The sequence below is a fragment of the Saccopteryx leptura genome, chromosome 11 (assembly GCF_036850995.1).
Source record: "Saccopteryx leptura isolate mSacLep1 chromosome 11, mSacLep1_pri_phased_curated, whole genome shotgun sequence".
In the NCBI taxonomy this organism is placed as follows: Eukaryota; Metazoa; Chordata; class Mammalia; order Chiroptera; family Emballonuridae; genus Saccopteryx; species Saccopteryx leptura.
In genome coordinates, this window is record NC_089513.1 from 58,632,414 (window position 1) to 58,658,221 (window position 25,808).

General features: G+C 39.9%; 1 protein-coding gene across 2 annotated transcripts in view; it reads right to left on the reverse strand.

Annotated features, from left to right (window-relative positions):
• PIEZO2 (piezo type mechanosensitive ion channel component 2) overlaps window positions 1-25,808 on the reverse strand; it is a 496,788-nt gene that overhangs the window by 134,223 nt on the left and 336,757 nt on the right. For both annotated transcript variants that reach the window (XM_066352258.1, XM_066352260.1), the window contains exons 8-12: window positions 11,896-12,058; window positions 10,254-10,373; window positions 6,393-6,431; window positions 5,303-5,441; window positions 2,267-2,415 (exon numbers count right to left, since the gene is read on the reverse strand). In XM_066352258.1, the coding sequence (XP_066208355.1) occupies window positions 2,267-2,415; window positions 5,303-5,441; window positions 6,393-6,431; window positions 10,254-10,373; window positions 11,896-12,058 (610 nt within the window). The remainder of the gene's footprint in view (window positions 1-2,266; window positions 2,416-5,302; window positions 5,442-6,392; window positions 6,432-10,253; window positions 10,374-11,895; window positions 12,059-25,808) is intronic.

A 25,808-nucleotide genomic window follows, 5' to 3' on the forward strand; every position in this document is an offset into this window, starting at 1 on the left:
TATTTCTTCTTAGCAATTTGCAAATTTGTCCTAAAGCACAGCTAGCTTTTTAAGTGACAAATTATTGATATTTAAAATTGTTGGTTAAAACACATAGATATAAGCTGAAAATTAAATGTTTTTATTAAAATTAAGTTAGTACCTGACCAGGCGGTGGCGCAGTGGATAGAGCATCGGACTGGGATGTGGAGGACCCAGGTTTGAGATCCCCGAGATTGCTAGCTTGAGCGCGGGCTCATCTGGTTTGAGCAAAGCTCACCAGCTTGGACCCAAGGTCACTGGCTCGAGCAAGGGGTCACTCGGTCTGCTGTAGCCCCACAGTCAAGGCACATATGAGAAAGCAATCAATGGACAACTAAGGTGTCGCAACAAAAAACTGATGATTGATGCTTCTCATCTCTCTCCGTTCCTGTCTGTCTGTCCCTATCTATCCCTCTCTCTGACTCTCTCTGTTTCTGTTAAAAAAATAAATAAATAAAAAATTAAGTTAGTGACTGGTAACTATGATCAAGTCTGAATTGTTTTCGTAAAGATTTTATTTCTTGGAAGTAGTGTTTATCAAAGTTTAGGTAACATTTAATATATATATATATATATATATATATATATATATATATATATATATATACACACACACACATATATATCTACATTAAATAATGAATTTAATGCATTTATCCCAGTATGAAAGGCAGATATGACTCCCATGTTTGTGTGTGTGACCCAGGAAAATAAGCTCCACAGATATAATTCCCCTGCATGCTGTTCTTGTTCGGGAAGGCGAGAGTGGAAGAGGGAGAAAGGTAAGTGATGAGGATTCTTTACAAACGTCCTTCCCCGCTATTGGTTAAGTTACACATGGGAGCTGGGAAGTAGCCTCTGCTTTATGCTGCTTCCTGTGTTCAGTGTCTGGATTTCCTGAGCATTCAATACTCCATCCTTTGTATTGATGCAGAAATACACGTATTGTTCTAACAGACACGGCTCCTGGGGTCTCCTCTTCCTGTCTGTGATTCAGTCTGCCACCCTGGGCGCTGCCTGGAAGGCAGGCGCTTCTGAAACGTTAATACTGTGGCTCCACTAAAACAACAGAAGTCACATCAGACAAGGGCACGTCTTTAATACGGGCATGTCTTTCCTGAAGGATCTGTCTCTTAGGTTGTTTCCATAATAGATTTTTTTTTTTTATAAAACGTGTATTCAAAAAATGTTCAAGCCCTATTTATTTACAAAAAGGGACCACCAGACTGAACTGGCTTATTTTTAGAAATAAAGGGGTGGAAGTGTGTATACCTTTTTGAGTTAAGAATCAGATTTGTAAGTTTCATTTATATGTTCGATATTTTAGAATGAAAAATTTGGGGTAGAGATCGATATATAGAAAACATTAAAAAGTATCCCAAAGAGCCCTTAATTAATGTTATTTAGAGAAGAACAGTTGCCAGAAGAGCCACGTTTAAGTTGGTGGGGTTTTCTGTCCCCTAAACCTCTCTCAGATATGGCAGTGTCCTCACCAGAGCCGAAGTTTGGAAGGAACCTGACTGAGTGCCAAGGAAACTGTGTAGGTATTTTCCTCCTAGAGTTATAGTATATTTTCATTTTTATCCTTAAAGATGTCCATGAGATTTCACCATTGACCACAGAATTTGGAAGAGACTTGTATTAAAGAAGTGTTAGGTCTCTTGAAAATAAATTAGATTTCTCACGAAGGTTTATTTTTAAGAAAGGTAGAAATTAGACTTTCTGTTATCATCCGTGTACAGGCCGGAGATGCAGGACGTACCCACAGGTGAATAGAAACATGTACCAGCCGAGTGCTCACAGCGGGAAAGGCACTTGGGAACTCTGGTTGCTTGATGTTCATATTGGTAAAAATTTATTGCAGCTAAGATACAAACCAGTCTCACTCAAATCTAAGATACCATGTGAATCCAATTCTCACTTTCTGAAAGAAATATAAGCAATCTGTGTTCATCTTGAACACCTTCAGTACCACTTAGAAAAACTACCCAATATGTCCTTTTAAATGCCAAAATAGGGGACAAGTGTGACTTGATAGGCTAATTTGGGAGAAATGTATTAAAATTTAAAAGGAGGCTGAGTAGAAAAGGACATGATCTTGAAATCAGGGATATAAAAATCCCATGAAAAATTCATATAAGTAAATATTCTCTGCCAAGACGTTGGGCGGATTACGGTATCTCTGTTGTCCACGGGAGGGTGGAGGGGCTCCCAGCCAGCGGGCCACCCGGGCCTCTGTACCTACCATCATAGAAATGAGGGCGCAGATGTAACTCTGTTTCATAATAAACTGGAACACGGAGACCATGGCGTGAACTTTCACACTTGTTTTCTCCTCACAGATCCATCCCTCTTCAAATTCATCTTTCTCATCCTCTTCTTCCTCTTTCTTTTCTAGATAGACAAATATTTTATATCACTATTAATGCAAATATATACATTTTATTTAAATGTCCCCAGCAATGCAGCCTATATATGGTTTTAGCATGGCCTTTTTTTTTTTTTTTTAAGACTTTGGAGATTATTCCAATTAACGAAGCCCTTAGCGTTCAAACGGATTCATTACGTTCTGCTTGCTGAGTGTGATGTGAGCGGCACTCAGAAATCACAGGAGAAAGGCTCAGATGAGAGAGAGTGGAGGGACGCCTCTCAGCTGGCCGTCGGTGAGCCACCTTCTGCTGTTCACGGCCTGCTCAACTCTCTTTCGACCGTGGGTGGGACCATGCTGGACTTTTAAAGAACGGAATACTTGAGAAGGGATGGAATACTGCCAAGATGGAGTTATAAAAGACTAAGACTTTCATTTGGAGCCCTTTCTCCCCTTCTCTCACTCTGGGCAAAGCCAGCTGCCAAACTGTAACTGCTCTATGGGGGAGGGTTGCCCAGGTGGCAAGGAGCCGATGTCTCTGGTCAGCAGTCAGCAAAGGCTAAGGCCGGTCAATATCCATGTGAATAGCCATGGAAGCAGACCCCGGTCCCTGGATGGGACCAAGGACTTGGCTAGCAGCTGGACTTTAAAACCTCAGGAGAGACCCTGAGCCAGAGAACGTCAGCCTAGTTACAGAGGATTCCTTATTCACAATTAAAGCTGTGACATTAAACGTTGTTTTAAACCACTAAGTTTGTTACTCAGTAATAGATAATTCATACAAAGAGTATATGGGGTACAGGCACAGAGAAGATGCAGAAAGCCAGGAAAACAGCCAGCCAAGCATCCACTGTGCCAGAGAGAACACGGTGGCCCACAGTTTGCTTCCAGGTCGTACGAAAAGCAGAGAGAGAAGTGGAGTCCGCATGGCGCAGACCAGGATCAGGACAGCGCTGATGTGGGTGGGAAGGGCTCTCCTCCAGGTCCCCTGCAGCTGTCAGGAGAGCCACTCTGATTCTACGGATGAAGTAATGAGTGACACACTTAAGTAAAATGTCCTGTCTTTCTTTCTTAAATTGTATCGGCTATATAAAAAGGGGTTATATCCCAATTAGGGAGTTGCTTCACACCATGAAGAGGAAGCATACACACATCACCGAAACCCAGTGCCTGAGAAGGCTGAGAAGTGGGCCTCTGATGGAGGCTGCAAAGTTTCTTCCTGCAGAAGCCCCTGGCTGCCCGCCCCTCCCGTGTGGGGTGGGATGAGCCCAGGGTGTGCTGGGAGGGCCACGGAGACAGCAACAAAGGAACCAAATTGGATGGGTTTTATAATTACTGGCATGCTACTTCTCTAGCAATAACATTTTTTTTTTTTTGGATATAGAGATTTGAATAAAAAAAAATAACCAACTATTGTTTTACTTTTGAAAGTTCAATTTATGATTTTAGTATGTATGGGTTTTGCCTTGTCAGCAGTCAAAAATTCTCTTCATTTCTTTTCACGTTAAGTAATGTGGAAATAGAAGGTTATTTGGCTGTGACCGGAACTTCTCAAACATTAGAAGTCACAAATGCTGGTTCTTGGGCCTGCCTTTGTGATTCTAATGCCGCAGGTCTGAAGACCACGCTTCGGAAAGTAGTGTGTTTCCCGACACATTAAGTAAGTGAAGACCTGGGTTGCAAACTGAAACATGCATGTAGAAAGGAGAGATGGGCCAGTAATCAGCAGAGTCTGGTGCTCTCCAGAGATTGAAGATGCGTCTTGGGGCTGGGTGAGTGAGGAGGGACAGGGTGGGGGCGGGAGAACTGAACTGATCTGACCTGGCTGAGGAGTGTTGGCTAATGTAACGAACCATTTGCTCTGCGCAGTGGATGCAGGGTCAGAGGCAACTGCGGGGAGCACGGATAAGGATTAAGCAGAACAGAGCATTAGAATAAGGCCGATAAAGAACGGTGAAAAAAAAAGTACAGAAGAGTCAGCTCAATGTACAGATAATACAGATTGGAGGGTTGCTGACTGTTTACTAAGCATGGGATAATTTATAAAAACTCAGTTTTAAGTCCATCAAAACAGAGAGAAAAACCCACTCTAACTCTGTAGCCGCTTTGCTGCTACCTGCAGGCATCCTGCTTTGCCTTCTCAGTAGTAAATGTAGCCAATTCCGTCAGTACGAGTTGGTGATGGGCGTGGCCTCCAGCAGGGCAATGACAGCCTGGGGCTGGCCAACTGCTGCCTGGCAGAAACTAGGGACTGCTTTGCCAGACGCTTACTTCTTCAACGGATTCCAGAAATTTTCATTTCTGGGTTAGAGCTTCAGCTTTTAAAATGTTGTTTACTAGTTGATTAAAAAAAAAAAAAAAAGATGCTCTATAGGCCAGAAAAGCAAGTGTGTGAGAGTAAGACTTCCTCTCCCCCCCCCCCCCAGGCCTCCTTTCTGCTTTCCTTCATCACAACAAACTGTGGGGAGAAAGGGGGGGTGGCCTGGACACGTCTGGACCCTCTCTACTTTTTAATAGACAAAAAGAACAATTGCTGAAAACATTCAACCATTAACCTGGAGAACTATTGATCATGATTTACATTCTCAAATTACAGAAAGACTCAAACATACATATACACAAGTTGACATCCTAAAATCATTTTTTACCTTCTACTTTTCAAAGTTTGCCCTGCTTACGCCTCTTCGGTAAACAAGGATAGAGCACACCTAGCCATAGGTTGGGCTAGAATACAGGGAGAACGGAAGGAAAGGAGCTTAATTATACCGACCATGGAAGACAACACTTGTTAGAAGAAGAAAAAAAAACCAAATCCAGTGAACAATTATAAAAAGACAGCGATGCCAGGCTGAGTCTGTGCGAGGGAGAGACCAAAGCCTGGTAGGCCCGCGCCCTGCAGAGCTGGCCCCTCACCTGTGGAGTCGTCCGAGGGCTCCCACCTGTACTGCGGGGTGGAATACAGCTCGGCTTTGGCGGGGCCGTTTTCCATGGGAAGACTGGGATGGATGGTGTGGTAATCCACAGGATTGCCATTGACGGTCACCAGCAGGCTCTGTGAGGGAGTGAGGGACAAAGGCACACCTGTGACCAAGGAGCTGCCATTTTTGATATGGACATCCCGCCTCTTTTCCTTACGCTAAGGCCTAGCTCAACAGTGAATTGCTGATTGACAGTTGAAACAGCTTACTTAACTATCCACTTTTGTGAGATGAAATCACGTCTCTTTCCTCTTCAAACTTATCCTCCACAGAGAGATCACAATACCCTGTGAATCTGACCCTGCCCCACCTCTGCTGAGGCACCCCCTGCTCTCAGCATGCAGTGAGAGCTCTGGGAAAGGCAGGCAGGCAGGCAGGGGCTTCGTGACTTGGTCTGGTCCTCCAGTCTCATGGCTATCCCCCTCCCAGCTAGTCCTCTAGCTATAAGGAACTCCAGACCTTTCCTGGGCCCTGCCCAGGGGCATCCTGCCCCAGCCCCTCCCAGTCCTGTGCACAGCCCAAGGGGCTTTGCACAGACTAACACCACGGGCCTCAGCTTAGATGGCTCCCCCTCTGGCATCTCTGCCTGATGCTTCCAATTTATCTCCTTTACTGCAGCATGTTGTATGCTTAGTGCACTTTCTTTTTCTTCCCTCCTCTATTTCTTTGCCTTTACAAATTTAAAGATATACATATAAACATATGCATATATGTCTGTGTGTCCACAGACAAGTAAGAGTTCCTATTTAAACTATGTAACAGGTATATCTACAGAGCAAAATGCTTTTAAGAAACCATCCAACATGGCTTTTTAAAAGTTTAAATTCATTTTGTATTATACTCGAGCTCATATGAGCCAGTGTTTTAATAGCAATAAACCAGATATAATATTTACAAAATGATTATTCAAAACCTTGTAAGATATTTTATAGATCATTCAAATATAAGCAAAGGAGCTAATTCCACTTATGTCATTTCTATATCTCTCGTGCACGCACAAATAATAATGCTAAGGATATACTAACATCAGATGGTTTGTAGTCATCTTGGGTCATGGATAAAAGCTGCAAAAAGCAATGCAGAACAGCATGTTAATATATAAGCCGAAAGCACTGTAATGTTTATACACATCTATACGACAATCATATCCATGCTGTTAAACTAAATCAAGGTCAGTATGTTAAAACAGCCATGCAAAATATACAGGAACAAATATTCAGTTGGGATGTTGCTATTTATTATAACCACTTTCCAGCTTCTGATGTTAACTTTTCATTATAACAGCAAATAAGCCTCAATAAACTACGTCACTACAAAAGTTAATTATATCTTTCAAGTGTTCTAATAGTTTAAACTGCTTGATTTTCTATTCCTAGAACCATCTGAGACAGCTGCAGGATTCTCAGTGTTCACTTTTCAAGAAACAGAAGTTTCATAATGAAGAACTATTAGTTTGTTGTGTGATTTGAGTTTTAAGATTTTCATGCTGTCTACAACAAAATAATTATCATATGACTATTTTTTAACTATATTAGTGCCATACGGTTAGGGCTTGCCCTGAATAATAAGCATTTGCTGTGACAATGCCCTGAGCTCCCCAGGCCTTTTAAGTCAGGATTCATTTACATTGTAACAAATCACTGGGAGTCCCAAAGTGTTTTTATTTATGTGGGTCTTATTGATCAATATCTGCCACATTAGAAATTAAAATTGAGGCATTTAAGAATATGTATCTATTAGTTAATTAAAAATGAAATAGCTATTATATGTTAACATAAATTTTATTCAAATAGCTATATTTTTTTAAAAAAAACAGTGAAAAGTCTCTCTCTCCTCTCTCTGTCTCTCTCCTCTCTAAAAATGAATAAATAAAAAAAAAAAGAAAGGTTAAAAAAAGAAGCGAAATAAGTAAATCAGAAAAACCAGGACCTGCATTATTCCATACGTAGGTGGGACATAAAAGTGAAACTAAGAGACATTGATAAGAGTGTGGTGGTTACCGGGGGAGGGGGGAAAGGGAGAGGGAAAGGGGGAGGGGAGGGGCACAAAGAAAACTAGATAGAAGGTGACAGAGGACAATCTGACTTTGGGTGATGGGTATGCAACATAATTGAATGACAAGATAACCTGGACTTGTTATCTTTGAATATATGTATCCTGATTTATTGATGTCACCCCATTAAAAAAATAAAATTATTTAAAAAAAAAACAAAAAAAAAACAGTGAAAAGAGTAGCATTGTTTTATGCTTTTGTGTATCTTTTTTTTTTTTTTTTTTTTTTTTTTTTCTCATTTTTCTGAAGCTGGAAACGGGGAGAGACAGTCAGACAGACTCCCGCATGCGCCGGACCGGGATCCACCCGGCACGCCCACCATGGGGCGACGCCCTGCCCACCAGGGGGCGATGCTCTGCCCATCCTGGGCGTCGCCATATTGCGACCAGAGCCACTCCAGCGCCTGGGGCAGAGGCCACAGAGCCATCCCCAGCGCCCGGGCCATCTTTGCTCCAATGGAGCCTTGGCTGCGGGAGGGGAAGAGAGAGACAGAGAGGAAAGTGCGGCGGAGGGGTGGAGAAGCAAATGGGCGCCTCTCCTGTGTGCCCTGGCCGGGAACGAACCCGGGTCCTCCGCACGCCAGGCCGACGCTCTACCGCTGAGCCAACCGGCCAGGGCCGCTTTTGTGTATCTTTATAGTGTCTGATTTAAAAGAAGGCAGCTAGATTCTCATATCTGTTTCTGCAGTCAATCTGTTGTGATATGTAGTTTTGGTCGAAATGTCTGAAGAAAATCTGGTTCATGGAGACATGCAGTTGGAAAAGAAAGAAGTATTTCAATAGTCTACCCAGATAATCGTGGATAGTTTTCTTTGCTACTAGACCAAACTCGTCAAGTAGTAGGAACTTGAAGGTTAATTGAAATGTGAAATTTGAAACCAGATCAACAACCTTAGCAGTTTGTTTCATCACAGCCCACTGATATGCGGTCACACCTGGGAGATATCGCATGTTTGGTTCCAGACCACATCAATAAAGCGAGTATTGACATAAAGCAAGTCACCCTCTTTCTGCTGGTGGAGGGTCTTGTAAAAAACACCACATCTGTGAAGTGCAATGAAGCGAAGCACAATAAAGCAAGGTGAGCCTGTATCTTGCACCTTCTGTGGATTTTGTACCCACACATCACAATACTGAGTGTGGCGATTTGCTTCAGTGAGTCTTACAGCCCTACGGAGTACTGACATATATTTCATTACACAGTTAAAAAGCACATTGGTTAATGTCACCACTGATTTCATCAAGATAGTCCTTAGCATGGGGAACTTTTCCAGCTCTCAGTAGTAGATAGAGATTTTCCAATATTTGAATTTTCACTCAAAAGTTCAAATTGTATCATTGGCAACAATGTTGTGTGAGTCCATGTCTTGAAATAAAAGGGGTTCATTTCATTTATTTTCCAGGAATTATCTGCCAAATACCTATCCCAGTATAACCACAATCTATCTGTCTGCGGGCTGTTCTTTCAAGTAAACCTGCTGTTGGATGGAACGTGGCCAGTTCAGCCCACACTTCCAGTGATCGGCCGAGTGCTTTTCATTCCACAGTTGTCCTACCTTGGATGTGGCACTCTGTGTGGACTCCCTGTTTTGCCACACAAAATATTAAAAAGACGTGTGCTCTAAGCTTGAGATTTAAAGAAATGAATAACTATCTCTGGTCATCAAGGCTATATTTAAGTGTAACTGAACTTTCTGCTTTGTGTCCTATGAGCGTGCGGCCTTGAAGAGCTGACCATGAATGTAGCGGTTCGCGTTGCTGCCTTGGTTTGTGTTTTTCTACCATCAGAGAAAATATAAGCACAATGAAAGGTAACTATTTTACCAGTTATGACAGTAATAGTTTGGGGCTGGTGAATTGCTCTAAGGGTCTCAGGAATCTCCGGAGGTGTAGAGACCTCTCTTTGGAAACTGCTGATGATATCATCACTTAGGGAAATGGGCAGGATCACCAGAAACAGTGCAATGGGAGAGAAGAGGGCCCCCGGGAATCCTCAGACTTCAGGGCACCACATCTGCTCCACTCTGCTGTCCGCTCCCTGAAATAGCACATCTATTGTCCCCTCCCCCCTCCCAGCACAGGACAACCATGCTCAGAATAAGACCATGTGCCTTAGGGAAACTCACCCACCACCAAATAATTCAGAGAATCTACTCCTCAATTCTCTAACTTGCTCTAAAGCAAAACACTGACCCTATTTGAGAAACATAAGATTATTTGTCTTTAGAACATTGCAAGTAGACCATTTTTGGTTAAGTCAGTACAGCACTGATTGAGTGGAGTTTAAAATGGTTAAATGTGATCAAAATGTTACATGAATTACCAAATTGTAGCTCACACTGCTGCTTCAAAGTAGTAAGAGTCACTTAATTATATTCACATAGATTGTGTTGATTTTCTTAAGTGGTTTCTTGAGTTATTATTGTGGCTGGCTACTTAATAGAGCGAGAGTATTTTCTGCAATGTATTTCAACACCAACTTTTGCCACCCAGTGCTAACAGAGTACTTCATCATTTTTTGTTTTTACAAATCTAAGAATGTTCTTTCTCTTTAGAATTAAGAGACTTCACTAGAAAGCACAGAAAATGGCATCTCATAGAGTATGATGGAGCCATGGTATATCTTTTGGAAGCCCTGGGTTCCCATCTTAAAAAGAGCTTTCTGATTCTAAGACTTGGAAATCAAGTTATTTCTATAAACTGAGCAATTTGAGTTTGCATATTATATTATATTATTATTATATTATATTATATTATATGACTTATATTCAGCGATATAATATGAAAAGAGGAAAATAAAGTAGAAAACAGAAATTCCTTTCTTAGGGACTTACTTTTCTCTCATCGGTTGGGTAATGGGTTGCATACCACAGACTCCGCCTCCTCTCGGCTGTCATTGGGATGGGGCTACAAGCCAGGGCTCTGTCCTCTTCCTTGGTCCTCTCATCCTGCACCTGAGACACAGAGTAACTCACAGGATCATTCCTGCTTCCCTTAGCAGTTTGCTCAACAACCTGGGTAACCAGTGAAACTTTTCATCTTTGCTTCAATATGATTATGTTTTTTAAATTAACGTATATAATATACAAAATTTTATCAAGATACTTTTAAAAATGACAAAAAAACTGTTCTTTAAATGCTAAGCTCATCAATATTAAATGTTCTTGATTGCTATTAAGCCTCATAAATTATAGAGATATGCTCTAATGTATTCATAGCCTCTCAATGTATATTCTAAACACTAGGAAGTAGCTGTACAAACTGTTCTTAGAAGAAGAGTTTTCCAAAAATGTGCCCAGTTAACTATGTAATCCAGCCGTGGAAAGTCTTTCAGAAAAAAATCTATTAAAGGCACAATCAACTAGAACTTACATACACTATTAACCAAGAATATATCTTATGCACAAAACTATGATCTTGCCTAATAACACATTGGCCTAAATTAGAGCATTGGTCTGGGAGAGCTGATAGAGGGTATAGGAACAGGAGGCACTTGGGTATTTAGTTTGGCTTCCCAACACTGATGGCCCAATCAAAAGGGCGTTAACACACCACCGCTTCTGGAGCAGGGGGAGGGGACACAGCCTGGTGTGCCAGCAGCAGCTGTGGAAACACTCAGACACACTAGTAGGAATTCACACTTGCCAGCAGGGAGTCCATAGATTACATCTGTCTTGACACTTGCTTCTCTCTCTTTTTCAAACATGTATCATAGACTTTGACCTCAGAACTTACATTTGCCACTGGCATTGTTCACAAAATGTGCCAGGTCATCTGGAACTGTGATAGGAGCTGTCACTCATCTTCCAGCACTGCCTCAGGGGCCATTCCCCTCTAGCTCTGTGCTTCGTGGTTCTGCAACTAACTGTGCAGGCTGGGACTTCGCTTGTCTTCCTCACTGCCTTCCTTTGTCCCCAGATGCCCTGCGGCTAAGGAAGCCCACTGGGCCTGAGGGTCAGTGACAGCCTTCCCCTTCACTACAGCAATGACCTCCACAGCTCAGGAGAACCTGAGGTTCCACGAGTCTGCTTGAGACACCAGTAAACGCTAGGGCGCTTAGAATGCTGATTAACTCAGATAGCTTCAAGTACTCTCCAACATTTTAAAACATTTCTCAGAAACTATTCCCATAGTATACTTTAATTTTTCACGTTTTTACTCATACATATTAGATACTATCCATATCCATATGTGGTTCTGTGGCTGAAAGAAACACAATAAACAACTTAAGGAATTTTACCATTTCAGAAGGGAATTGGATAAACAGGTTAATAGATGGCAATTTGGGCCTCCTATGACCCTATGAAGATTCTGCTACTATGCAACTGCCATCAGTGGGCCTCAAAGAAAGGTGAAACACTATAGATATTTGGGAATGTAGCATCCATTAGTGAGCAGTTAATAGGCATGAACCAGTTCACTTGGAGTTTCCAGGTTACTTTGCAGACAAGGTCACAAAAACGTTTTGATCCTTACAAGGGGTTCCTGTAGCCAGATGCGGATCAGAGTTGCCAACGTGTAGTACATCACCAGCAGGAGGATGGGGTTGGCATGGTGGTACCATGACAGCTCTGGGTTTGCTATGATCTTCCACGTGTTGGAACAGTCTATCTGAATTACTGATTTGATGCCGAACAACCTGTTTAAAAATAAAGAAAAATATTAAAAATATATAACAAAGATCCATGTCCCTAACTCAGAAGAGAAAAATCTTGTTTTTAGTACATTCTTGAGCTCTTCTCAGGTTAATAATCTTATTCGGATAGTTCATGACTCTTCTGTATATGTAACTACATATTTAAATAGTATATTTATTTATATATACTGTGTATATATATATATCCTTAAATCATATATACCAGAATGTTCCTTCTATGATATAATCAGATTGTATCTAGTTATATAATGGGAATATATGTAAAATATGATTTATTTAAAAATTCATTTTATATGGATTTTTTCTAAGGACTCTACTAAATGAATAAAACTTTAATGCTAAGTGAGTTTTCTTTCTGTCATCTGTATCTCATGTGTTCCTCCTTTGATTTTTATGCTACATTATTCATTCAGTTATAAGATCTTTCAAGACTAATTATTCCTCACTTGTAAAACCTTTCAGGTTTATTATTGTTTTCCATAACAAGTCAAGTACAGTACTGGTGAATTTATGAACATGTTTTTAAAGTAAGCTACATAGAAATTAAACTTTCTTTAAAGAGAAATTAGGAAACAATCCCCTTCACTATTACAACCAAAAAAATAAAATACCTAGGAGTAAACTTAACCAAGGAGACTAAAGACTTGTACTCGGAAAATTACAAAGCATTGATAAAAGAAATCAAGGAAGATACAAACAAGTGGAAGCATATACAATGCTCATGGTTAGGAAGAATAAACATCATTAAAATGTCTATATTACCCAAAGCAATCTATAAATTCAATGCAATACCAATGACATACTTCAAGATATAGATCACATATTCCAAAAATTTATACGGAACCAAAAAAGAACACGAATAGCCTCAGCAATCTTTTTTATTTTTTTTATAGAAATTTTTTATTTAGCCTCAGCAATCTTAAAAAAGAAGAATAAAGTGGGAGGTATCACACTTCCTGATATCAAGTTATACTACAAGGCCATTGTACTCAAAACAGCCTGGTACTGGCATAAGAACAGGCATATAGATCAATGGAACAGAACAGAGAACCCAGAAATAAACCCACAGCTCTATGGACAACTGATATTTGACAAAGGAGGTAAGGAAATACAATGGAGTAAAGACAGCCTCTTTAACAAATAGTGTTGGGAAAATTGGACAGCTACCTGCAAAAAAATGAAACTAGATCACCAGCTTACACCACTCACAAAAATAAACTCAAAATGGATAAAAGACTTAAATGTAGGCCGTGAAACCATAAGCATCTTAGAAGAAAACATAGGCAGTAAGCTCTCGGACATCTCTCGGAGCAATATATTTGCTGATTTATCTCCACGGGGAAGTGAAATAAAAGACAGGATAAACAAATGGGACTATATCAAACTAAAAATCTTTTGCACAGCTAAAGACAATAAGAACAGAATAAAAAGACAAACTACACAATGGGAGAACATATTTGATAATACGTCTGATGAGGGTTTAATAACCAAAATTTATAAAGAACTTGTAAATCTCAACACCAGAAAGACAAACAATCCAATCAAAAAATGGGAAAAAGAAATGAATAGACACTTTTCCAAAGAGGACATACAGATGGCCAGTAGGCCCATGAAAAAATGCTCAACATCACTAATCATTAGAGAAATTCAAATTAAAACCACAATGAGATATCACCTCACACCAGTCAGAATGGCACTCATCAACAAAACAACAGAACCCTCCTGCACTGCTGGTGGGAATGCAGACTGGTGCAGCCACTGTGGAAAACAGTATGGAGATTCCTCAAAAAACTGAAAATCGAACTGCCTTTTGACCTAACTATCCCACTTTTAGGAATATACCCCAAGAACACCATAGAACGGCTCCAAAAGGAGAAATGCACCCCCATGTTTGTGGCAGCATTGCTCACAATAGCAAAGATCTGGAAAGAGCCCAAGTGTCCTTCAGAGGATGAGTGGATTAAAAAAGCTTTGGTACATATATACTATGGAATACTACTCAGCCATAAGAAATGATGACATCGGATCATTTACAGTAACATGGATGGACCTTGACAACATTATACGGAGTGAAATAAGTAAATCAGAAAAAACTAAGAACTATATGAATCCATACATAGATGGGACATAAAAATGAGACTCAGAGACATAAACAAGAATGTGATGGCAATGGGGGTGGAGGGTGGGGGGAGGGGGGAGGGGGCGAAGAAGGAGTGAGGGGGTGGGGGAGGGGGAGGAGCACAAAGAAAACCAGATAGAAGGTGACAGAAGACAATTTGACTTTGGGGGAGGGGTATAGAGCACAATCAAATGTCAAAATAATTTGGAGGTGTTTTCTCTCAACATATGTACCCTGGTTTATCAATGTCACTGCATTAAATTTAATAATAATAAAAAAAGAAATTAAACTTTCTTTAACTGTATTGGAAAAAATCAGTTATAATAAAACTTGCTTTTCTTCTGGGTCCAAGCAGGTTTTTTGTAGTTAGCATTTTGTAGTTAGAAAGAAAAAAGTTTCTAATAACTAGAGAGTTATGTCCCTCTTAGAATAGTGGAACATTCTGAATATTGCTCTGCAGCCTACATAAAATGTGAAGTTCTTGTGAGCCAGAAGCTCTCAGATTTAGGATCCAACGAGCTGAATAATCTTTAGGTGTGTTTCAGCTACTGAGTCCTCCCTCTTTTTGCTCCATCCTGATGCATGCTCTAATATTCTCATCCGTTGTTACTTTAAAACCACCTGTTAATTAGTTTAAATGCATCAGCATGTTAGTATTAATTTCCGCAGCTGGTTGTAAACTCTGTGCCGCCTAAAAGACTATCATGTCCATGCTCCACACCTTACAGTTGAGATCATAGCATATTTCAGACTGACTGCACATTTCCACAAGAACACTGAGAACTCGGTGTTACGATTTGTACTGCCAGAGCATGGACTACCAAGCAGGTGCTGAAGCTATAAAATGGGAGACCATTGCACCCTACATGCAATTTTTCTAACAAGACTATGCAAATATTGTTAAGACCCAACATTTCTCCCCTTCTCTTTCATTTTTTTTTCTCTCTTGTTTTTTTCTATTTCATTTTTAATTTTTCTAAATTTTCTTTTTCTTTTTTTTTTTTTTTTTTGACAGAGATAGAGAGAGGGGCAGACAGGGACAGACAGGAAGAGAGAGATGAGAAGCATCAATTCTTCATTGTGGCACCTTTGTTATTCATTGATTGCTTCCTCACATGTGCCTTGACTGGGGGGCTACAGCAAACTGAGTGACCCTTTGCTCAAGCCAGTGACCTTGGGTTCAAGCTGGTGAGCTGGGATCAAACCAGATGAACCTACACTCAAGCTGGTGACTTCGGAGTTTCGAACCTGGGTCTTCCGCCTCCCAGTCCAATGCTCTATCCACTGTGCCACCACCTGGTCAGGCTAAATATTATTTTTCAACGGCAGTTTACATTCAACATTATTTTGTATTAGTTTCAGTTTTATAGACAAGTGGTTATACAACCATGTACTTTACAAAGTGGTCCCCCTGATGTTTCAAGTAGACCCTATAATGTTGTTGACTATATTCTCTGTACCTTAAATCTCTGGGACTATTTTGTGACTGCCAACTCTTGATCTAACTATAATAACATGATATGCTAGTTTGGCGAAAGCAAGGTGTTCGGGCAATTCTCCGTGGGTGTTTGGGAGGCATACTGGGTAGGGTGGTTAGGAAGAATGCTGGAGGCTGGGACAATCTGAAAAGGATGATAAGTAAATCAGGATAAAGAGACATCCTGAAGGGTTGGTGAGATGCTGCCCAGTTGTGACCTGGACTGAGGAAGGAGAGCCGGAAACTGGCACAGGAATATCAAAGCTCTACGTTGTTGTTGCTGGATATTCATAAACCTCATTCTTTCCTGATGATTCCCACACAACTGTTAGTATCTTCACTAGGTCCTAGCCCAAATTTATTAAATAAAATTATAGGTATTGTCAAAATTTATCAGAAAATGACACTTAAAAATTACAATCTTAAATCTTTCCAAAGAAATATCAGTTTGCCTAAGACATATAGGGTGACACAACTATAAAGTAGCAAATTGTGTTTATTGCTTACTTAGAAGCAGAAAGACAAAACTGTTCTCTTCTGTGTATTTGGAATATCTCTTGTTCACCTTGGACCCCAGGCCCAGATCTATTGATAACACACACATGTGCATTTGGTAGGTGGCTCCAAAGTTATATCCTGCATGAAATCTGAAAGAATTAGGGGTGGGCAGGGCAGGTAAGCCTGTGAACAGAGATGGGACATTTTCCAAAAGATGTCCCACACATTTTATATCTCTTTTAACATTTTGTAACATGCTTGCCTGATGGTATCTACCTACCTATCTACCTAAAATTAAGATATTTTTAAAGAAAATTTTCTATTTATCTCTATTTATTTATTTATTTATTTATTTATTTTCTATTTACTAAATAGAAAACTTTTAGCATAGGTTTATTGTCTGTAAACACAACCTGAACAATAATAAATACCTGATTTGCAAATAGCACATACAGAAAAGTGAATGTACTTGTTTCACTTTTTTCTCTTCTTACTTCATTTCAGAAATGACCTAGAAATTTTCCAGACTGCTGTCACTAGGACTCATTAGTCCTATATGGCCACCACCACCTTTTCACCAGGTTGTACTCAAGTACATTGCTTCTTTTCTGTCTCTCAGCACTAAAGACGCTCCCTCCGGGTACACCCAGGCACACACTCTCTCATCTCCTTTCACACTCTCCCTTCTTCAACTCTCACTAAAGACGCTCCCTCCGGGTACACCCAGGCACAGGCTCTCTCATCTCCTTTCACACTCTCCCTTCTTCAACTCTCACTAAAGACGCTCCCTCCGGGTACACACAGGCACACACTCTCTCATCTCCTTTCACACTCTCCCTTCTTCAACTCTCACTAAAGACGCTCCCTCCGGGTACACCCAGGCACACACTCTCTCATCTCCTTTCACACTCTCCCTTCTTCAACTCTCACTAAAGACGCTCCCTCCGGGTACACACAGGCACACGCTCTCTCATCTCCTTTCACACTCTCCCTTCTTCAACTCTCTCTAAAGACGCTCCCTCCGGGTACACCCAGGCACACGCTCTCTCATCTCCTTTCACACTCTCCCTTCTTCAACTCTCACTAAAGACGCTCCCTCCGGGTACACCCAGGCACACGCTCTCTCATCTCCTTTCACACTCTCCCTTCTTCAACTCTCACTAAAGACGCTCCCTCCGGGTACACACAGGCACACACTCTCTCATCTCCTTTCACACTCTCCCTTCTTCAACTCTCACTAAAGACGCTCCCTCCGGTACACCCAGGCACACTCTCTCTCATCACCTTTCACACTCTCCCTTCTTCAACTCTCTCTAAAGACGCTCCCTCCGGGTACACCCAGGCACACGCTCTCTCATCTCCTTTCACACTCTCCCTTCTTCAACTCTCACTAAAGAATCACAGCAACATTTTTTTCTTTTACTCTCCATGTTATTTCATGTTATTTGTAAATCCAAGAGTGCTTTAAGTTATAATTTATAAATACAGTAGTGTTAATGTTAAGTAAGTGTCAGGTAAAATCAAAAGTTATACACTTTATAATAAAAATAGACTTAATTACAAGTTCAATCACTTTCTAAAATGTGTTTCCTTAGCTATCCCTGAGAACCACATTAAAAATTCCTATCTGCTCTGTACTGATACAGTTGTAAAATACAATAAAAACTACTTAGTAGAAAAATAATCATATGCCTGAATAGCATAACAATGTCAACCTGCTATATTTTTTTCAATGCTGTCTCTCACTTTCTGTATTTAACTTGTTAAAAGTTTGTTTTAAACATTTAATGCATGAGCACATCTGCTACTTTGAATAGCAATGACTTAGGGTATCCAGACATTCGCGTCTTAGAATATTGTCAAGAGTCTTTTATTAATGGCTTGTCCATCTTCAATTAATACTTTTCCCCAGCTGTATAATTTAAAATAAACACTTAACATTATTCTTCCCATATAATTGATACTATTAAAATTACCCATATAATCGATGATAGTGATTAGAATTTCCTTGTCTGTGTATGTGTTGGGGTGGGGAATACCTAAAAATATCTTTGAGGAAACATAATTCCTATCGTGCTTTGTACTTTAAGGGTGTGTGAAGCTAGCCAGAAGGGAACCCCCCTGACCGTGTGTTTCATAAGGAATGGTGGCACACAGCACTTCCTGCGAAGTCCAGAGCCTGCAAAGCACAGGAGAAGCCGGGGCAGGGTCTGCTGGCCCCCACCCATCTACGCAAACTGCTCTGCTGGGCACCGGAGAAGGAGCAGACTGCGTGACTAGAGAGCTTGCTAACTTCTGTCATACGTACTTTTCACTGGGGGTTATCAATATTTCTCTTTGCAATTTTGTATTTCATGTGTATTGGTTGAAAAGCACTAAGGTGCTCATTAGTGTCTACTTCCCAACTTCTAGAAGGGAGTATAAGCCAAAAGATGGCCAAAAAAAAAAAAAAAAAAAAGAATCCCAATACTTTTGATTACACTAGCTTTCATAAATCAAACTTAGAATAATAAATTTGAAGCTCACCAAACTTTTGTAACTCAGCTAGACTGAAATCTGTAGATGTCTTATATGTTCACTATTTTGAAATAAACAGACTACATTTTAATATTAGGATATTTCTGAATGTTATATAATTTTTTCATGACCTTGCAATCAACTTTAGAAACATCAGTTCCTCCTGACCAGGTAGTGGCACAGTGGATAGAGCGTCGGACTGGGACGTGGAGAACCCAGGTTCAAAACCCCAATGTTGCCAGCTTGAGCGCAGGCTCATCTGGTTTGAGCAAGGCTCACCAGCTTGAGCCCAAGGTCACTGGCTTGAGCAAGGGGTCACTTGGTCTGCTGTAGCTCCTCGGTCAAGGTACATATGAGAGAGCAATCAATGAACAAACAACTAAGGTGCCACAATGAAGAATTGATGCTTCTCATCTCTTTCCCTTCCTGCCTGTCTGTCCCTATCTGTCCCTCTCTCTGTCTCTGTCACACACATACAAAAAAGAAACATCAGTTCCATTATAGGAAACTGCATTGTTATAGAGGTTGTAAGAATTTGCACTGACCCTTTAAATGTCTGAGCAGTTTGTTTATTTTTTGAGACAAAAAAATCCTGTTAATTAGTTCTAACAGTTTTTTTCTTTTTTATTAAAAATTAATTTTCTCTTTCAGATTTTTAAATTTTGAATAAGTAGGGATTTTCTGTTGTACATGTGACCCTGAATTACTTATTGCATACTTTGAAGATTCCTTCCAGCAAGAACTACTGGCAGGGTCCAACCTGTGGTGGCGCAGTGGATAAAGCATCGACCTGGAACACTGAGGTCATGGGTTCGAAACCCAGGGCTTGCCCAGTCAAGGCACATATGGGAGTTGATCCTTCCTGCTCCTCCCCCCTCTTCTCTCTCCCTTCTCTCTTCCTCTTTCCTCTCTAAAATAAATAAATAAAATATTTAAAAATAAATAAAACTCTTACTTAAAAACAAAAACAACAACAAAATAACTACTGGCACTGCTGGCAGCTTCTTCTTACCCCCTTCACAACTCTGATGCATTTTTAAATTGTATACTCAACAATAAAAGTATTTAAGAGAAATAGTACATTTAACTCTGATTTTTTTCTTCACATACACTACTGATAGAATTAAAGCATCATCAGTAATTAGTGTGTGTGGTAAATAAAAGACAGACTCAGAGCTACGTACTATTTTGGTGAATGCTTTAGGGAATATTATTTTTTGTGTGTGTTAGTTTTCGGTCTCATATGTGGCCTTATTAAATTAAAGAATAAAATAAAAGGAAAGGAATAAGAAAAGAACAAAATGGAGAAAAAAGGGAGAAGAAAATCAACTTAGATACGATAAGCAAGCACAGATGCAGGCAGAATAAAGTCCATCTCTGAAGTACAGGGGGAAAAAAACCCTATAATAACTAAATAACAAAAAACAAACAAACAAAAGAAAACTCAACCTCATATCCACAAACAGTATGGTCATTAACACAGAGAAAGGAGGATGGGGGAGGGAGAAGAGGGGAACGGGGGTTAATGGTGATGGAAGGAGACTTCACTTGGGGTAGTGAACATACAATACAATATACAGATGATTTATTATAGAATTGTATCCCTAAAACCTATATAATTTTATTAACCAATGTCACCCCAATAAACTTATTAAAAATAATATTATAATTTGTCAACAATACAAGGAAAGAACTGAATCGCATATAAGTAAAATGACTTTAAATTTTAACAAATTGGATGTAAAAGATAGAACTTATAAAACATCCACAGATACTCACTGCTCAGGTTAAAGAAATATTAACATTTAGCCATATTTGTTTCTGCTCTCACACTTAAGAAAAATAAATAAAAAGTTGTTGGCATAGCTGAAGACTTATCCAATATTCTTTTGCTCCTCCTCCCCCTTCCTTATGAACAGAATCCTAAGGTTAATGTGTATCATTCACAAGAATGTTCACCCACTTTTTAAATAATTCATACTATCGTTGTATGAATTTTACTTTCTATACATGGTCATATTTGTATATATTCTTTTTTGTTGTTGTTACAGAGACAGAGAGAGGGACAGATAGAGACAGACAGGCAGGAAGGGAGAGAGATGAGAAGCATCAATTCTTCGTTGCAGCTCCTTAGTCTCCTTAGTTGTTCATTGATTGATTTCTCATATGTGCCTTGACTGGGGGGCTACAGCAGAGTGAGTGGCCCCTTGCTCAAGTCAGTGACCTTGAGCTTCAAGTCAGCAACCTTGGGTGTCAAGCCAGCCACCTTGGGCTCAAGCCAGCAACCATGGGGTCATGTCTGATATCATGCTCAAGCCAGTGACCCCTCGCTCAAGCTGGAGAGCTCTCGCTTAAGCTGGTGACCTCGGGGCTTCAAACCTGGTTCCTCTACATCCCAGTCCGATGCTCTATCCACTGCGCCACCACCTGGTCAGGCTGTATATATTCTTATGCATGTATTAAATAAGAGTTCATTTTATTTCTGAGTAGTATTCATTGCATAAATAAACCAACTACTCTAGAAATGGAATAATTTACAGGAGTAAAAAGATAGAAGTATCATTAATGCATGGGGAAATATACTAAAACTAAAGGTGACATAAAAAATTATCTAAAGGCCTTTAAGAACTCAATATTTTCAGAGCCTTTGCTTCCTATATTTACATTTCAAAGTTTCTTTAGATTTAATGCTTTAGAAACAGACAAATTCTTGGGAGGAGGGAGGAGAGAGAGGGAGTGGGGGGTGGGAAGGGGCACAAAGAAAACCAGATAGAACGTGACAGAAGACAATTTGACTTTGGGTGATGGGTATACAACATAGTCAACTATCAAAATAACCTGGAGATGTTTGCTCTGAAAATATGTGCCCTGATTTATTAATGTAACCCCATTAAAATTAATAAAAAAAGAAACAGACAAATTCTTGTAGATGTGCATACATCTAAATACCGTGGTGGCGGATGTCTAATGAAGTATGTCATGTCTATGTATTTTATGGAATAGTATGTAGCCATTATAAATAATAAGGAATATCTATATATGTTTTTCATAGAAAATATTCCAAAGTATATTTTAAATTTTAGAATAATTTTAAGTTTATAGAAAGGTTGCAAAGATTGTACAGAGAATTTCCCACACCCAGTTTTTTCTATTGTTAACATTTTACATTAGCATAGTGAATTTTTTGGCCACTAGTACACCAATCCTGGTACATTGTTTATAACCAAAGTCAATACTTTACTCAAGTTTCCTTAATTTATACCTAATGTTCTTTTCCTGTTCTAGAATCCTATTCAGAATATATAAATAGCATCACTATTAGTCATCATGTCTCCTTAAGATACTCTAGACTGTGACATGTCAGATTTTTTATGACCTTGTGACAGTTTTGAGTATTGATCATGTATTTTGTAAAATGTCCATAAGTTTGGTTTGTTTGTTTGTTTGTTTGTTTATTCATGGCTAATGAGAGCTATGGATTTTGAGAAAGAACACCACAGAGGTCAAGTGCCATTCTCATCACGTCATATCAAGGATATGTGCTATCAATATATCTTATTGCCTGACCCGTGGTGGTGCAGTGGATAAAGCGTTGACCTGGAAATGCTGAGGTCGCCGGTTCGAAACCCTGGGTTTGCCTGGTCAAGGCACATATGGGAGTTGATGCTTCCTGCTCCTCCCCCGTCTCTCTCTCTCTCTCTCTCTCTCTCTCTCTCTCTCTCCCCCCCTCTCCTCTCTAAAATGAATAAATAAAATTAAAAAAAAGAAAAAGATGAGCATCTTTAAAAAAATATATACATATATCTTATTACTTTTAATAATAACTTTGATCACCCAATACAGGTAGCTTTTACTAAGTTTCTCCACTGTAAAGTTAGGCTTTCCCTTCCTTCCGCTTTGCACTTGGGCAGGAAGTTACTATGTATAATCCACATTCAAGGGGTGGGATGTCATGCTCCACCTCCTTAAAGGGTTAGTATCATTACAAATTATTTAGAATTCTTCCATATGGAAAAATTGTCTCTTCTCCCTCATTTATTTAGTAAACCATTTACCGATATCTATATGGACTCATGGATTTGTATTTTATACCTTGGTTTGTACTCCAGTACTGCTGCTTTATTTATATTGTTGCTCAAATTGTGCCTGTTTGACCATTGGGAACACTTTCAATTTGCTCTTTATTCCTTTGACAAGTCCTATAATTTTGTTTATTTTCTGGCACTAACAGATGCCCCAAGCTCATCTTGCATAGTCCTGAACCAAAGCTTGGAGCCTGCCTTTCTCCAAGGAGTGCTGGTTCCGTTTTACTGGAAAAAAGTATTAAAACCAAGATCTGGACATTCGGTACCCTATTGCTCCTGGGAGGGGGGTCAGTGCCTCTATGCCCTCTGACCGAGCAAGGAAATGCGTGTATGCAGACTTCTTCATGCATATACACACATGTGAATTTTTATACATACCATCTGTATTTAGATGAGTTCATACTTAATGTCTCCAACTGTAATTTGTTTTCACAAATTTCTGCCCTTGCCTATCTGTAACCTTTCACTCAAACAATGGAAAAGTGGCTCTCCTCTCTGTCATCCATTTACTTATTTGTTTAATCCCAGTACACGTGTATTGTGGTCTTAGAATTGTTGCCAGTACCTCCAGGGGAAACAATTGAATTAACTAGAGTGCAGGGCTTATACGTGCAGTTATTGTGTCTTTAGTTTTTTAATTTCCACTCATCTTCAAAGTTACTTAAGTAGCATCTTCCTCTTTATCCCCAGTGAGATTATAGCTACATTTGTAATACAGTTAGATTGTTTCATCACAATCTCAATTCCATGATTTAATCTTCCAACCTCCTAAATTTTTTAAATTTGCAGTGAACCTTGATGTTCACTCTTTATGCTATAAAGTTCATTCAGTTTTGACTAATGTATAGTGCCATGCATCCAACATTATTGTATCATACAGAATAATTTCACTACCTTAAAATGTTTCCATCAGGTCCTGGCCGGTTGGCTCGGTGGTGGAGCGTCGGCCTGGCGTGCAGAAGTCCCGGGTTCGATTCCCGGCCAGGGCACACAGGAGAAGCACCCATGTGCTTCTCCACCCCTCCCCCTCTCCTTTCTTTCTGTCTCTCTCTTCCCCTCCCACAGCCGAGGCTCCATTGGAGCAAAGATGGCCCTGGCGCTGGGGATAGCTCCTTGGCCTCTGCCCCAGGCGCTAGAGTGGCTCTGGTCGCAACAGAATGACGCCCCGGATGGGCAGAGCATCGCCCCCTGGTGGGCAGAGCGTCGCCCCCTGGTGGGCGTGCTGGGTGGATCCTGGTCGGGCTCATGCGGGAGTCTGTCTGACTGTCTCTCCCCGTTTCTAGCTTCAGAAAAATACAAAAAAAAAATGTTTCCATCATTCACCTTTCAACTTTCTACTACTCCTCCCCTCAAATTTCTTGTAAACACTGATATAGTTACTATCCCTATAGTTTTGCCTTTTCTAAAATATCAAATAAATGGAGTAGTATAGTATGTAAGCTTTCAGACTGGCTTTTTCTTTTTCACTTAAGCATATGTATATAAGATTTACCCTCCGAACCTTGTTCTGACCTATATATATATTATTATGTGTGTGTAAATATATAGGAAAATATTTGGAAGTATACTTATTATTGATTTCAGTTAACTCTGCTAGAAAAGAACTAAATTATGGATAGGACAAATTAGAAGGGGGAAGCTTACCATTTTACTCTCTCTTTTTCTCTCTCAGATATATCCTCAATGATTTAGACTTTTTCCAATGAGCATACATTACCACTGTCATTTTAAGATTATTAAAAATATTTCATTCTATGTCACATTTGTTTTCCTTCCTTGTTCATGCCCTTGTATACGTCTTAGGTTTTTATTTCTATAATTTATACAAGTATTTTTTAGTAAAAGCTATTACAATATACAAGCAAAGCTACCACTTCTTTTATCATGCGTTTGCTTATCTCTTGATGTTTAAGAAAATTAAAACTGAGTCCAGTTTTCCTTACTTAAACAAACATTTGCCTCCTTTCTTTATTTTTCTCTCTGATAATTTTCTTTTTTCTTTTTTTGTATTTTTCTGAAGCTGGAAACTGGGAGGCAGTCAGACAGACTCCCGCATGCGCCCGACTGGGATCCACCTGGCATGCTCACCAGGGGGCAATGCTCTGCCCATCCGGGGTGTCGCTCTGTTGCGACCAGAGTCATTCTAGCGCCTGAGGCAGAGGCCACAGAGCCATCCTCAGCGCCCGGGCCATCTTTCTCCAATGGAGCCTTGGCTGCGGGAGGGGAAGAGAGAGACAGAGAGGAAGGAGAGGGGGAGGGGTGGAGAAGCAGATGGGTGCTTCTCCTGTGTGCCCTGGCCGGGAATCAAACCCAGGACTTCCGCATGCCAGGCCGACGCTCTACCACTGAGCCAACCAGCCAGGGCTCTCTGATAATTTTCTTTTTTTTCTTCTTTTGTATTGCCCCCTCTCACCCAAGGCTTACAAAGATGGTTCTCAGAAATACTACTCTGAGGATTGCCAAAATGTGATTGCATCAACCATTTCAAGACAAAGACATGAAAAATGGCATCATCTTCCAACAGTTTCAAGTATAAGTGTAGGAGCAGTCACAGGTAAAGATAACTACAACCTTGAATGAGACCACAGTCACATTCCCTGCTCTTCTCTCTGCTCCATAAAATCTCTCAACCCAATTTCAGCCTAGGGAGCTATAGTTTTGAGGAGCTTTTTATACAGTAAATGGAAAAAAAAATTTAACATCTATTTGAGTAATTTAACTATTTTTTTCTTGATAATGTTGAAAGCAATTTAGTTTCTGCTTAAAAAGTAACTTCTCTTATGCAAAAAAAAAAAAAAACCCTAAAAGAACTAAGAAAAAATCAATTAAATATGATGGGCAGGTTAGTAGGTAAACAGATTTTATAAGTTTCTTACAAAGGCACAGTAAGGTCATAAAATATTGCTAGCTTTGCAATGAATAAACCTGAGAAAACCTAACTACCTTTTAATTAAAGTAAAAACAATCTCATAGATAGTAACATGTCACTGAACTTTAAACTTCAATTGTTTGAGACAGGATATTGAAGTATTACTT